The sequence below is a fragment of the Neopsephotus bourkii genome, unplaced genomic scaffold, assembly GCF_033783945.1.
Source record: "Neopsephotus bourkii isolate Nb327-2 ecotype Australia unplaced genomic scaffold, CSIRO-AGI_Nbou_v1 NB_1810, whole genome shotgun sequence".
Taxonomy (NCBI): Eukaryota; Metazoa; Chordata; class Aves; order Psittaciformes; family Psittacidae; genus Neopsephotus; species Neopsephotus bourkii.
Genome location: NW_026902283.1, coordinates 339,753 through 353,942, shown reverse-complemented (window position 1 = coordinate 353,942; position 14,190 = coordinate 339,753). Strand labels below are relative to the sequence as shown.

Genomic DNA, 14,190 nt, shown 5'->3' with positions numbered 1-14,190 from the left:
AAGGCTCTAAGCTTTTCAGCTTTGTCAAAACTAAGCTATACTGTGTCACTGCAGATGTAGAACTTCCAGGATTTTCAGCATTGCTGTCTTGGACACAGAGAAGTAAATGCTAAATTCACTTTTAGGCATGTTTGCCCTTTATTAAATATGACCTCCAGTTATAAAAGACAGTTCCAGAAAGGGAGATATTAGCACCTTGTATTTTCAAATTCCAGCTACCTATTACAGCACAATTCCAAAGACAAAGGTACAAAGGAAAAATGAGTCTTTGGAGGTTAGCTATTTTGAGAACTCTAGCTTAAGTAAGTAAAGTTGTTTCTCCATTATTTGCTTTCTGAATTTGCCTATTAGAAGTTGAGATAGCTGACTTAAATGATTTCAACTTGCAGCTTAAATATATTTATTCTCAAGAACAGTATCCACCTTAACTCAGTGCCACATAAAATGGTTTTAGCTTTTCCATGTCTCTTTCCATCATTCATTTTAGATGCATATGACTGGTATAATCAGAGAGAAATCTACAAAGGAATCTAATGAAAATAATGTATGTGTATCTTGCCCTCTTGAGAAAGAAGCAAGCTATGTTATACTTACTGCGCTATTGTGTGCTAGTTTGTCCATAGACACTATGTTCACAAAATATCCATGGATGAGCTTAATTCCCCAAACATTTCCATGTAGACCAACTCCCATTAGTCAAAAACAGGATTTGAGTCACTAGAACAGGTGCAGTCTCTGATACACAGCAGAAAGATGGGAACAACTTCATGACTAAGAAATCAGTGAAGATATTCTGAAGTGGAACGATTGCAGTCAGAATTTGCCCCCAGAATTTGATACTGTCAAAATCACAACAAAACTGTAAGAATTTAAGAAAGTTACAGTAATGTTTACAGAAGCTGAATATAAAGTTGAGGGAAAACAACACTTCATAATTATAAGAATGCTCTGGAATGAACCCACTCCAGATCCTCAAATCTCTTCTTCAGAGGGAGACAAAGATCCTCCTGACTTTTCTCATTTTGGACAGTCCCAATTAAGTCATCAGAACAACTTACTGAGTAAGGTACTGTTGAATGCTTGTAAGAATTGTGGGATCTGGCCTGCCAGGTTGGAAAATCTTACTGAGATGGTTTTAGTATACACATGAGAGCAAATGGGAAGTTTTATATTTCCAACATCTTTCAGAAGTGGAGAATCTCAACAGTTTGAATTTTCTTTATAGGACTTTTAAGATCTTACTCTTTCAAATACCTGCAGTATTTCAGCAAAAAACCACTGTATGAATTCAGGGGGCATTAACATGTGTAACAGTATTGATTCTTGCAATGAATATAAACTGCTCGCTTTGTTTTCTTACATATCACCACACTATTTTTAATATTTAATTATGCTCTCACCAGTCCACACTCTGGTTATCATGGTGCAACCTCTATGAAGCACTTGCCTTATTCTTAACTTTCATCTGGATGTTGAAATAATGCTAAATGTAACTGAGGTAGGATATAGATGCCATTCCTGTAATTCAGAACTCCAGGAATCAACATGAATATCACTCGTCCCACCTCTCACACATACACTTCAAGTGATACAATAGCAGGGATTTTAATGACATCTATGTAGGGCAGAGATCTCCATACATGCTGCTTGATTGGTACCTAGTTTGGACAAAGCTCTAGTTTGTTGCTCTATCTCCTGACATAACTTTAGTTAGCCCTGTTGAGCTAAGTGTTCTGTTTCTGTTCAGCTATACTGCCTGCCAGCAGTGTTTTATTTATCTGAAGATTAAAATTAGAATGGTTTCCTTTATGTCTTTCTTAATGTAGCTTTCACTAAGTTATAAGCCTGAGGTCTCCTTTTCTCTTAATTTGTAAAATATTTTGCAGCAGTATTTTTGTTTCCTTGTGTGCTGTGGAAACAAGATTATTAATTTCAAAGTGTCATAATTTGGGGAAAAGGTGGGCAGTTTAATAAAAATTTGGCCATAAATGGGTAACCACAGAATGTTTTCACACCACCATAGGAATTGATATAATATTAATTGGGGCTGAGAAATTACTCTTTATTGCTTATTGAAAAAATCAAAAATCTACTGTAGATTTCAAAGGAAAACAAAAGTAGGAATTAATTAAAAACTGCATACTTAAATCAACAACTAAGGCACATGAAAAACAACAAGGTGCTTGGTGACAGCCAGCATGGCTTCACCAAGGGGAAATCCTGCCTGATGAATCTGGTAGCCTTCTATGATGGGGCTACAGAACTGATGGACAGCGGTAGAGCAGTTGATGTCATCTACCTGGACTTGTGCAAAGCGTTTGACACAGTCCCACACGACATCCTTGTCTCTAAATTGGAGAGACACCAATTTGATAGGTGGACCACTCGGTGGATAAAGAACTGGATGGATGGCTTCATGCAAAGTGTTGTGGCCACTGGCTCAGTGTCCAGCTGAAGACCAGTAACGAGTGGTGACATTCAGGGGCCAGTGTTGGGACCAATCCTGTTCAACATTGTCAGTGACATGGACAGTGGGATTGAGTGCAACCTCAGCAAGTTTGTCAATGACACCAAGCTGTGTGCTTTGGTTGATACACTGGAGGGAAGGAATGCCATCCAGAGGGATCCTGACATGCTTGTAAGGTGGGATTTAACTTACACAGGGGAAGTAAAGGTTAGATATAAGGAAGTTCTTTACTATGAGGGTGGTGAGGCACTGGAACAAGTTGCCCAAAGAAGTGATAAATGCTCCACCCCTGGAGCATTTAAACCTGACAGTGTTCAAGGCCAGGTTGGACAGAGCTTTGGTCAACATGATCTAGTGTGGGGCGTCCCTGTCTGGTGGGTGGGAGTAGATGATCTTTAAGGTCGTTTCCAACACAAACCATTCTATAATTCCATGATTCTCTGAACTATTCTAGCATTTTTGTGCACTGCAGTAAACACAGGAATGCAATCAGAATGAGATTTTTAGGTCTACTTCCTTAACTTTTCTTGAATTCAGGGGGAAGTTACATTGACAGCTGTTTCATAGAACCTCAATATCAAAGAAGGAATCTTCAATGTTGAAGAAGGAAGCTTCATCTTGGAATTTTTCCAGTAAGAAGATTTACGGTGTCTCTTGCCACAGACAAGAGTGGACATCTAGAAATAATCCACTGGTTGTGCTCAAAGGAGTGTCAGCTACAGCAGCTACTAAGCAACATATCCAGCTGAGTTCTGAGTATCTCCAAGGGTGGAGATTCCAAAACTTCTCAGAGCACCTGTTCCAATATTCTACAGAGCTTACAGAAAAAAGGGGTTTAAAAACATCTAAATCAAATTTTCTGTATTTCAATTTGCGCCTGCTATCCTATCACTGGGTGCCACTGAGAAGAGTCTGGCTGTCTTCTTTACACTATCATATCAGTTATTTTTTATATACATTGACAAAATCCCTTTCTAGTCCTCTTCTCCAGGCTAACCAATATCAGGTCTGTCAGCATTTCCTCGTATGTCTGATGTTGCATACTCAATCCTTTGTGGCCATTGACTAGACCTGGTGCAGTATGTCCCTTTCTCTTTTCTACTATGGAGCCCAGAACTGGATACAGTACTCCAGATATGGCCTCAACAGCCTCTAGTAGAAGGTAAGGATCAATGCCCTGCTGGCAACACTCCCTAATGGAGCATAGAAGGCTCTCCACCCTCTTTGCCACAAGGGCACAGTGCTGGCTCATGTTCGACTTGTGTTCACCAGAACCCCCCAGCTCCCTTTCTGCAAAACTGCTTTCCAGGTGGTTGGCTCCACACCTGTAATGATATAAGGTTTTATCCTCCTTAGATCAGGACTTTGCAACACCAATCTGAACAACACAGGAGAGCCACTTTCAAAGCTGTGTTCGCACAGATCTACACTGCCATGCACCCCTAAACTCCTCACAGTTTCATTTCACTCAGAAAGAAAAATTAAACCAACCAAAAACCCCACTGTCAACATAAATAGCAGACTGTCACAGAGATAATACTGCCAGTTCTGGTTTCAGTGTGCCAAGTACACACAGAAATACTTGCATTATGTAAGTGTATCAAGTGCCTGAGAATATGAAAGGGACATTTACAAAAGTGTGCAGACAGTTGTGCAGACTTGTATCTTAAAATACAGTTCTGAGTTGTCTTTCCATTTACATCCCAGACTTGGTGTACTTCACCTATAAAACTGGCTTACTGTTTGATGACTTCTAAAATGTCATCGCTGTTTATCACCCCATAAAGCAGACCTTGAAAACAGAGATTTGCATTTTACCCACCTACCCCCTTCATATTGTTACAAGTATTTTTTGTCTGGAAAAAGTAATGCTGACTCATTTTCTTGCTGTTTTACTTTCTCCAGGTTTGACCATATCATCTGATACCGCAAGGGTGCACAATGTAATTAATTTTAGATATTGCATTTCTGATAAATTGATACAGCAGAAAATGTAATAAAAAGACCAAACCATACTCACTTTCTTCAGAAGACAGTTCATTAAAAATCACTAAGAATTGTTAGTATGAGTGTGGTGAGCAGGAATTGGCCTGAAGTTCTCAGAAAACCAACACTTAAAAGAGTATACTTCAACTAGCATTCCTAGAAGATCACCAACTAGAATTAAGATATTTGAATTTGAATTCTTTTTCTTTGTATTCATCATTTCCTGAAAGGCACGATAGTGCTGGTAAATTCAGGCATGCATCTACTTTTTGAAAAATTTCACTTGCTTCTACAACAAAAGCCAGAAGAGAACAAGTGAAGACAAGGGTGTATTAGCTAGGAGGCCCTATGAAGTTAGAGATTGAAGTTTTCTTTCTCATACAACCTTTTTTTTTTTCTGTTGTAATATTTTTAAACACACCACAGTGTAAAGATGTCATTATTCATCCTCAACATTTTCTGAGCAGAAGACCTTTGTGTTTAGACAACTCCTAAAATCTTTTGTAAGAACTTGTATTGGTCAAATACAAATTGTTCAGATGCATCCTTTGCAGGAAATTCTGTAACTACTGATTGCGGGGTAGTGGCAAGCATACTATGGAAGGTATCGCTCTATGCGCAGCCTGGTTTTTATACGCTTTTTTATGAGTTCTCTGCTACTAGCAGCTGTCAGATTTGAGCTAGCTGGGGTGATATGGTCTGATCCAGTACAGGCTTCATAAGACTTTATGTTTCCTTGCTACTTTCTTATCTTTGCCATCATGTCTTTTGTTTTTGTTTCTCTCAGTTTTTAGAATATGTCTGGCTTTTATTTCTCCCTTTTCTCTAGCTGAGTCTCCTTTGTTGTGTATACGTTTTCTACAGCTAGACCTTATTATATAGCTCTTCTTATCATATTACACCATTGTCCTACTATGATGTCCATTTCATATTCCATAACTGATATGTCCATAGTCAAAGTTTTCTTCTCCTCGTGACTTCTATCCTATTCAGTTTCTAATGCCTTAGCTCCACCTCTGTATTTCTTTCTCTTACCATAGTTTCCAAATTTTCTTCCAGAGCTGCCTTTCTCAGCACTCATAGGATGTGTTCTTGTTTCCTTCCTTCCAAGTCTTCACATATCTCCTCTTTTTTACTTTCCCTAGTCTTGTGGAACAGGTGAGTTAGGAATGGGAATAGCTGCCTCTTCTAGTTGCCTGAATTAGGAGTGCATTTAAGAGTCTCCAATCCTGATGTATTCAAGCAGGAGGCGTAAAATGAAGCTCTCTGCTGATTTTCCAAGAAAGACACCAGTCCAAGTAAGATTAATGAACTTAATGTTGCACTGGACAGTGATGCCAACTTCTTGAAAGAAACTGTGCCCCGCAACAGCTCAGGTCACTTAGAGATGAACTGAACATTACTGATGACCTTAACCAATAGAATGCTGATATGAAAACAAATTTTATAGACTAGTAACATAATCCACTAATTGCTGTTATTCTCTCTGGGTAGGAAAGCAATAGGCTTTCTTTGACAAGCTTTGGAAGACAGAATTGGGTGTGCTACCCAGAAGTTTTCACAGTGCAACGCTGTGCGTTTTGAACTAAAGCAGCAAACTAAATGAGCCTTTGTCCAGTCTGCTAACAGTAGCTTCTGAGCAATACACTACCCTCCTGACTATTTAATACTGAGTATGATTTAATACATTCCTGTCCCTAGTACATTCCTGTCCCAAAGTATTTTTCTTACTGAGTCTTTTTCCTACCAAATTAGGTTCCCATTCAGGATCCTATGCCGTAAGCACTACATCACTCTTCTTGATGAATTAATGACTGAACCTATGAGACTACTTATTACTCCTCTCCTCTTTCTTTTCTACACTGAACCCTTGCTGCACCTTCATGTCCCATCTTTCCTCACGGATACAACAAACAAGTTAATTGGCTCGTATAGCTTTCCTCAGCTGTAGGAATGTGGGGATGTGAAGCATATCTTGTAAAATGTCTGTCAAACCAAATAAGTAATTTCCAGAGGGTTTCTAACACCTACCAGTTGTTATGGATATCACATTATTATCACAGTTATTTAAAACAGTTTTAGATTAGCTAAATGTCAATCTCACAGTGACTGCACAACATTCAGGACATATTTGTGTATGTGACAGAATCCCAGCTGTGAATGATTACTTAAAAAAGCCTCTATACTTCTAAATGAGCATGTATCCCTGTTTTTGGTTTGGGGTTGTTTTTCTTTGTTTGTTTGTTGTTCCTTTTTTTTTTTTTTAATGGGGGGAAAAAGTAATCCAAGTGAGGTTCTGCTAATCAAATGTATTATTTTGATTGCTTCCATGTTTTCAGTGCACTGATTGAAAGGACCTGTGTCTCTTGGTTGCTTGTGTGTTTATTTAATTCTCACACATTTCAGGAACTTGAAAGCACAAATTTTGTTTGAGGAACAAATCAGAGGTCATGATATCAACTTATGAGTCTTTGCACAAAACAACATCTGAAAATGTTGACAGTTATACTAAAATGACCAACCAGTGTTTCCTTCTGCTAAGTTTGTTAGTGTGGTCTTCCCTCTAACACTAAACCTATGACAGATTTCTCATATACATTAAAGTCATGAAAGAACTTCAATGGAAATTAGGCAGAGCTGCAAAGAAAAAAGAAAGCTTTTTTTCTCCAGTGGTGCACAAAGGACTACAGTGAATAAGGCAAGTGCAGAAAGTTCTGACAAAGTGTAGTTAGGGAGGCATGACCCAGGAGTACATGTGTTAATGCAAATAAATGCCCTAGTCACCATAGTGTGAATAACACACAAATAGACTTTGTGTAAGTAGCATGAATACCCATTTTAAAAGACAAAGCTATTTATGCCAGTTTATCTTGTACTGAGGCATAGTCTCAAGTATGTGATAATACATTCTGTCACCATGGAAAGAAATGTATATAATGTTAATATCAAAGAATAAATGAAAACATTATGTGCTGGGAAGACTTCACTCCTTACTTCAATAGAAATAAGGATTTAGAAACATGTAGAATATAAACACAAATTTTCACAATAGTACTTGTGCTCCTCTCCCCTATGTAATTTTTGCCTAATTATTTTTTCATCTAGTTTTGTAAAGTCTCTAGTTGAGCTGAGCTAGTTGTCTCTTACTGTTCAATCAGGTATACCAAGTAAAGGAGTGTGCAGAATGTTATTGCTATTTCACCATTGAAAATCAAGGCTTTCCCCTTGATGTTTTTAAATCATCTAGTGATACAGAGTAAAATCCTGTTCATCTTACATAAAAGCATCCAGTGATATCAGTATGATATCCTGTTAGTAAGGGGACCAGGATATGACCCAAAATTGCACTACCATAAGAATATGAGCATTCTGTAGAATTTGTGGTCATGCACCTCTATGCCTAAAACAGAAACAAGTCAGTGCTTTTGCTGAAAGTTTCCATAATGCTGTGTGCAAAGATGTGTGCGTGAGTACAGCTTTAATTAAAAGTAAGTAGAATCCTACCCAGAAATTGCTGATAGTTTTTGATGAGCCTGATAGGCCATCTCACATCCTCGGGTTCGAGTTTTGTGCATTTCTGCATGCAGAGACGGACAGGTGACTGAGACATCCCCAATAGATATGACCAGCTCCCGGTATAGAGCCACCTGGGTATTGAACTCCTGGACAAGCTGAAAAACAAAGGGGGTTTACTTACATGAGACATTTAACTACACTGATGAAAATAATCACTCTTAAAAAAACATGCCCACCTAAGGCTTGTCACTGCTGCTTCCAATAGCATGGCATACAGGATCAAAATCCCAAGACTAGGGCCTCCCTGACGGCTGCCTCTTCTGTAAACCATAAATGTTCATTTGCAGGAACGTAGTGTTTCTGCTTCTGATCTCTGGAAGTGTTTGAGTTATTAGTTTTAAATATCAAGCAGACAAAAAAACAGCTGTTTTACTAGTAGCATGAGGTTATTTTTTGCTATCATAAAAGACAAAAATATCTCCAGAAATTATTGCCTTTGCTCCTCCTGCTTCCTGATTAACAGCACATTTACAGATTGGAATGTGGCATTTGTTTTTACATTGGCAATTTTGCTAATTTATTTTGTAATAATTTCTGTTCTGTCACTGGCCCCCAAACCAGATTTCAGTCTTAAAACTGATCTGCAGTTGTTGGCTGAGAAAATGCACCAGATTGTCACTTTCCAGTTCAGATTCCAGAAAGCACTTTTTTTCCAATGCGTGTGTGTGTAAAACAATCAGAGAAGTAAATAAACACTTCAACCTTTACAGAAATCTAATACCCAGCAGAAACACACAGATGTTATTGGATAACTTTTACATGCTATTGGGTAGATTTTACTGTGATGGAAAGATCATTATTGTTTAGTTCTACTGATCGTGTACGTGGGACTATATTTTAAGGGAATGAAGCATTTGCTGTCTTCTGAAAGAAAGCACATCAGACCATTTGCTCCACATGGTGGCGGGGGTGGAAGGCAGGGAGCAATAGAACAGAATATTTATTTATCTGTGTTTTGCTAATCTGACCTCAATTTCCAAAATACATAAAAACAGACAAGAGAACGGCTTGTAATTCTCCAGCCTTCATTACAACCAGGAGTTCAATATATCCCAACATACAAGTATGCTAAAACCTGGGTTTGATCAGATTTTAAAGTCAAGCTCCCAAGTTTTCATAGCCAGAAAATGAACAAGTCACTTCTCCTGCAGTATTACATTCTGACTCTTCACGCATGGAACTGTAATTACCTGTATAACTAAGAACTAGTACTGGGACCTGATTTTTGGCTGTGCATTCTGAAATTTCATTGTAAGAGTATCAAATAGATTTCTCTGCTTCTGGAGCAGCAAACCAATCCCAGTATGTTCCAGTACATCCGCACCTTCACACTTGCAAACCCCAAGCTAAATTAAAAGCGCACAAAAAACCAAAGCCCTAGGCACAGTATTTGCTAAACGTGGCTCCAACTCTCTTGTTCTGCAGTTTAAGAGAATGCATGAAAGTATATCGAGAAAAAAAAAAGTGCTACATTGTGTCACAGCATAATTATTCTGCATCAAGAGAATCCTGGAACTGGTAACTGTTTCCACAGACACATTTTGCCAGTTCTCTTGACATCCCCTGTCTAAACAGACACGTTCAGCCACCTCAGCACTGCCTGGGAAAACAAAACCACACTGGTGCTGCAGCATCCAGTCAGAGGACAAGAAAATACAACATTGGTTTTAACTCCTGAATCTTACTGCATCTTGACAACCCATCTGCAAATGTTATTTTATTTCTAGTCAGTAAATTCTACCAAACTAGCATCTCTGTTTTAACTAACCACATTACGCTGCCAGGGGTGAGGGAAAAAAATAAAAGTAGGACCCAGTAGGATCCACTTGTTGGGTATATTTATAGAGCTACTGTGGCAGCTTTTGTTTCTCGGTGCACTGGGAGTTGCTCCCAATTTTGAAGTATCAGAATGGATATCTGCCAGCACATTTTGCAGTATTAGAGGAAAAAACTGCCAGAACCCATCAGAACAGAAGTAGCAGGTACATTTCCCATGCTACTGGACAGAGATTTAGCAATATCCAGATCTTTCAAGTAAAGTAGCAGCAACTTCATTTTGTTTTCCATTTCTGTCATTGGTTAGAGGAGCAATTTTGGGGCCCAATGTCCATCTAACTGTAGCTCGTGGACCCAGATAGGGGGTATAAATTGTACTGGTTTGAAGGAAATTTTCAGGATCCAAGCAATTTTGAACGTGAATGGGGAAAAATGTCACACCATAATGTGACAGTACAAAACCAGCATGAATACAGGTACTTGACCCGGGGTTTTACAGTTGTAACCAGCTGCTCTGGGGAGACTGTTAACAGGTACCAAATATGTCAGCAACACAATCTCAGAGCCTCAAATTCCGAGTCCCATTTGAGAACGATTTTAGGTCGAGAGCGTGGTTGCAGCACAAGACAGCATGCAGAGCGCGCAGTCACGCAGTGGAACGAACTCCTCACCTAGTATTTAGGGTTCGGCGAGTTCAAGTCTGGGGACAGATTTAGCCAGACCTTGCAAAAAGTGACTCCAGCTTTGGCAGCGCCGCGAAGGCGGCTTGTGCTGGGGCGAGGGCTCCAGCGGGGCCAAGGTCTCTGCCCTGCCCGTCCCGCAGTCCCCCCGCCGGCTCCCCACAGGTACCGCTCCCCTCTCCCGCTTTGGAACCGGGACGAGTCGGGCTACGGGGCAGCACCCCCGATGGGGACTGCAGTTTTAAAAATAGTGCATCTGTACGTGATGGGAATAGGCAAACCGGCGCGATGAGCGGCACCGCCGCCCGCAAAGAGGCCACTCGGAACAGACCAAAAACCAAGGCAAGCCCATTCGCGGTACCCACCATCTTGCAGTCCTCCAGGGCTCTCTGGGTCTGGTAGGTGCCGTCGGAGCCGCTGCCCCGCCGTTCACTGTCGCGGCTGTGCGGTGAGGTCCTGCTGCCCTGGAAGATGGAGGCGGCGGAGCGGGGGCGCTTTCTGCGCCCGCTCGGTGCAGAGATCATGCACACGCATGGGCCGTGCGGAGCCGCCCGCCGTGCGGGGCCCCGCGGGCGCGGGCAGCGCCTCCACCCCCAGCCGCCGCAGCCTCTCCGAGGAGGGTGCGGGTCCGCGCCGCCCGTCGCCTCGGCCCTGCCGGGACCGGGCCGCTCACGGCACCGAGCGCGGGTACTGCGGGCGATAGCCTGGCGCCTGCGGGAGAGCCCGGGGAGCGCCCTGCAGCATCGCCTCCGCTACCGCGGGAAGAGGCGGAGGGGCTGGCGCCCTATCTCCTTCAGCAGCATGTCAGTCCCTGCGGAACCGCCCCGCCGGTGGCATGCTCTGCCGTCCTCCCTCCAGCAGCCAGCGGGCGGGTGACGAGCGCGGCCGTGCCCGGCGGGCACGGGCTCCCATCCAGCCACCGCCAAGCCCTGCCTGATGCTCCGGGCGGCGGAGCCCGCCCCGCCCCGCCGCGCCCCTACGCGCTCCCCCCAGCGGCGCGTCTCGCCTCTCCGGGGCGCCCGTCGGGAGACGGCGCTCGGAGGGGCCGGTGGAGCCCGGCGGGTGACGCTGTCAACAGCGCACCGCCCCCACGGGGCGGGAGCAGGAGCGGCAGCCGCCCCCTGCCAGCCCGCCCGCCCGGCGCCCCGAGCCCGGCCGTCGCGGGAGGCGGTCAGCGCCGGGGAGAAGCGCTTCCCGGTGCGTGCCTCAGGGAGAAGCCCGCGGCTCCTCCGCCAGCGGCCGCAGCCTTAGAGATACCTCACTCCCCCAGCCATGAGTGCATCGCCCGTCCGGCAGACGCGGAAGTTTTGTTTTCTGTCACCAAAACCCCCTTATTTCGGACTCTAGGGAAAATGTTCGGAGTGTGTGATGCACCTACGCTGTAGATCGTATTCGTTCAGTGTTGAAGAGGTGAAATAGTAATCGGTTGGAGAAACAGCTTCCTCTTGTGGTCCAGCATGCCAGCACGGTTGTAGTTCATCGGACTGATCCTCGCCGCAGTCCCTCCGAAGCAGACGGCCTTGGGGCTGTGCCCGCTTCCTCTGAACCCACTTCCCAGGCCACCCTGGGCACTGAGACAGCCTGGACCAGCTTCAGCTGCAGGGCCGGCCCCGTTCCTCTGTAGCCAAGTAGCTGTAGCTGCTTAATTGACTTCTGGTATAATTTTATTTCTTCAGGACATTAAATACAAGAGTTTTATGTTTCAGTAATGTTCTTGCAAGCAAAGGAGCACCAAATGCAGAAACCCAGTCTTGGCAAGGAGTTTAAATATGCCATTGACGGCACTCTGGCAGGTCGAGGGCCTCTTTCCAAGCAGTCCTAAGCGTTACTGTAGTAAACACCCTGGTGGTACCTGCCTGAGTGTGGAAATTGCTGCCAGTCTGCTTGGAAAATTTGTTTAGACATTTCCAGCTACTTTCCGAGTAGTGAAAGCTACTGGATGTGCTAGTGTTGGATTTGCAGTGCTTTGCAAGCACTGCCATGGCTTTACGTAAAACTAGAATGACTTTGTAATCACGAAGTTACAATTGTAAACACCCTACTAGATCTTCAGCATCCAGACAGCATGAACTTGCAGTTAGCAAGTGCTACTGTAAGAACACCTCTTCTTTTTCTTACTTTCTTTTTCTTTTTTTTTTTCTCCATACTAAATTCTATTAAAGATAGGAAATAAATGCTTGAATTTGGTGCAGCATGAACACAAGATCTTAGCCACGACATCATATTGCTTCCATATCCAGACAAACCATTCCTTAATGACAAGTAAAATGTATTTAATACTGGCAAAAAGCAAACTGAGTACATCTCACATCTATATAGAAGAAAATACATATATTTGTAAAGGGAAATTAAAACATAGTACTATGCTACATTATTGCTAGTGTTTTAATTGTTGCTCATGTATAATTCTATTCATATGATCTACTCTTATTTCAGTCTATTTCTAGTCTTATTAAGAGCTACTGTAATAGCAATAATTATTATTAACACTAAAACCAAACCCAATAGCAATAGATCTTCAAAGAGTGCAGCATGATTACTTGTACATTACCTTCCTTGGCTGAAGCTCTTGTCCCTTCAAGTCTATGCCAGTCTCACTGACTTTTAGGATGGTTACAGTTTAGTTCCTGGTGATATATCTGTCATATATAAAGCTGAGTCACAGATGAATTTTTCCCTTCAGCCAACATCTGGGACAGTTTTGAAGGCCCAGTGATCTAGAGCACATTAACTTCTGATTGTATCTTCAGTGTGTTCACATTTGGAAGTGGTCTGACGATTCTTTCTGCAGTTCATAAGACTGCCTATTTTCATGATTCTTCACGCTGACCTCTGAAATCATCATGGAACATGATGAATTTGATGGCACCCCAGGGTTATGTTGGAGAAGCAGGAGTCTCCGGATATTTAATTTATAGCCACAAGCAGGGACTTGTTGCTCCCTCCCAAAGCAACCTCTTAGGGCCACAGCTGGGTGACCTTGAAACAGGTTCACAAAGTACTGTGTTGTTACACAGTCAAATTCTTGTTATACAGCAACTTTACAGTTCATAATGAAATAAAAGTAAATATGTAGGTTTTCCTATACCTACCCTGTATTGTAGTTCTAAAATCTTACTTGGGAGTCTCTCTTGTTCCATTTTGTTGCAATCTTTCTCTAATCCATTTATTTCTGTGGTGGTTGGCTTCTGATAACATTTCCCAAGGGCCAGTAGAATGTAATGGACTAGGTAAGTTATGAAAGAGACACTGATACACTGATTGGCTGGGAAATGTGAGGAGATGTCTTTGGAGGAAAAAAAAAGTGAAAAAGAGGCGAAGGAATGGAGAAGGCAAAAGTTTCTGTAGAAGGCAAAAAATTCTGTAGAAAGAGATACAGGGAGGGGGAAACCCAAGAAACAGGTAACGAATAAAGTAATTCTGCACAATCTCCATGGGACAGAAAAAAATAAAACAAGTGTTAAAGCTGGATTGAAAATGAGAACCTTAAGAATAACAACAGAGACTTTTTCACATTTCTTTAATTTTTTTTTTTTAATTAATAAAGAAAGTGAACCAACCATCTTTTTAAGTAAATACTGTACTTTTTAAACAGAGCACAGATTTATTCCCTGGAAAGGCAGGGTTGGATTAGTGTCTGGAGGTGAAGTGCTTAAATTTTGTACCAAGCTTCCTCTGGAGTAAAACTGTTTAATTCTCATAAAT

General features: G+C 42.1%; 1 protein-coding gene across 1 annotated transcript in view; it reads right to left on the bottom strand.

Annotated features, from left to right (window-relative positions):
• The window catches only part of RGS7BP (regulator of G protein signaling 7 binding protein), a 40,993-nt gene extending 29,494 nt beyond the window's left edge, over positions 1-11,499 (bottom strand). Inside the window, exons 1-2 of the mRNA XM_061342668.1 lie at positions 10,851-11,499; positions 7,958-8,124 (exon numbers count right to left, since the gene is read on the bottom strand). Of these exons, the coding sequence (XP_061198652.1) occupies positions 7,958-8,124; positions 10,851-11,009 (326 nt within the window). The 5' untranslated portion in view covers positions 11,010-11,499. The remainder of the gene's footprint in view (positions 1-7,957; positions 8,125-10,850) is intronic.
• Between the last annotated feature and the right edge of the window lie 2,691 nt (positions 11,500-14,190).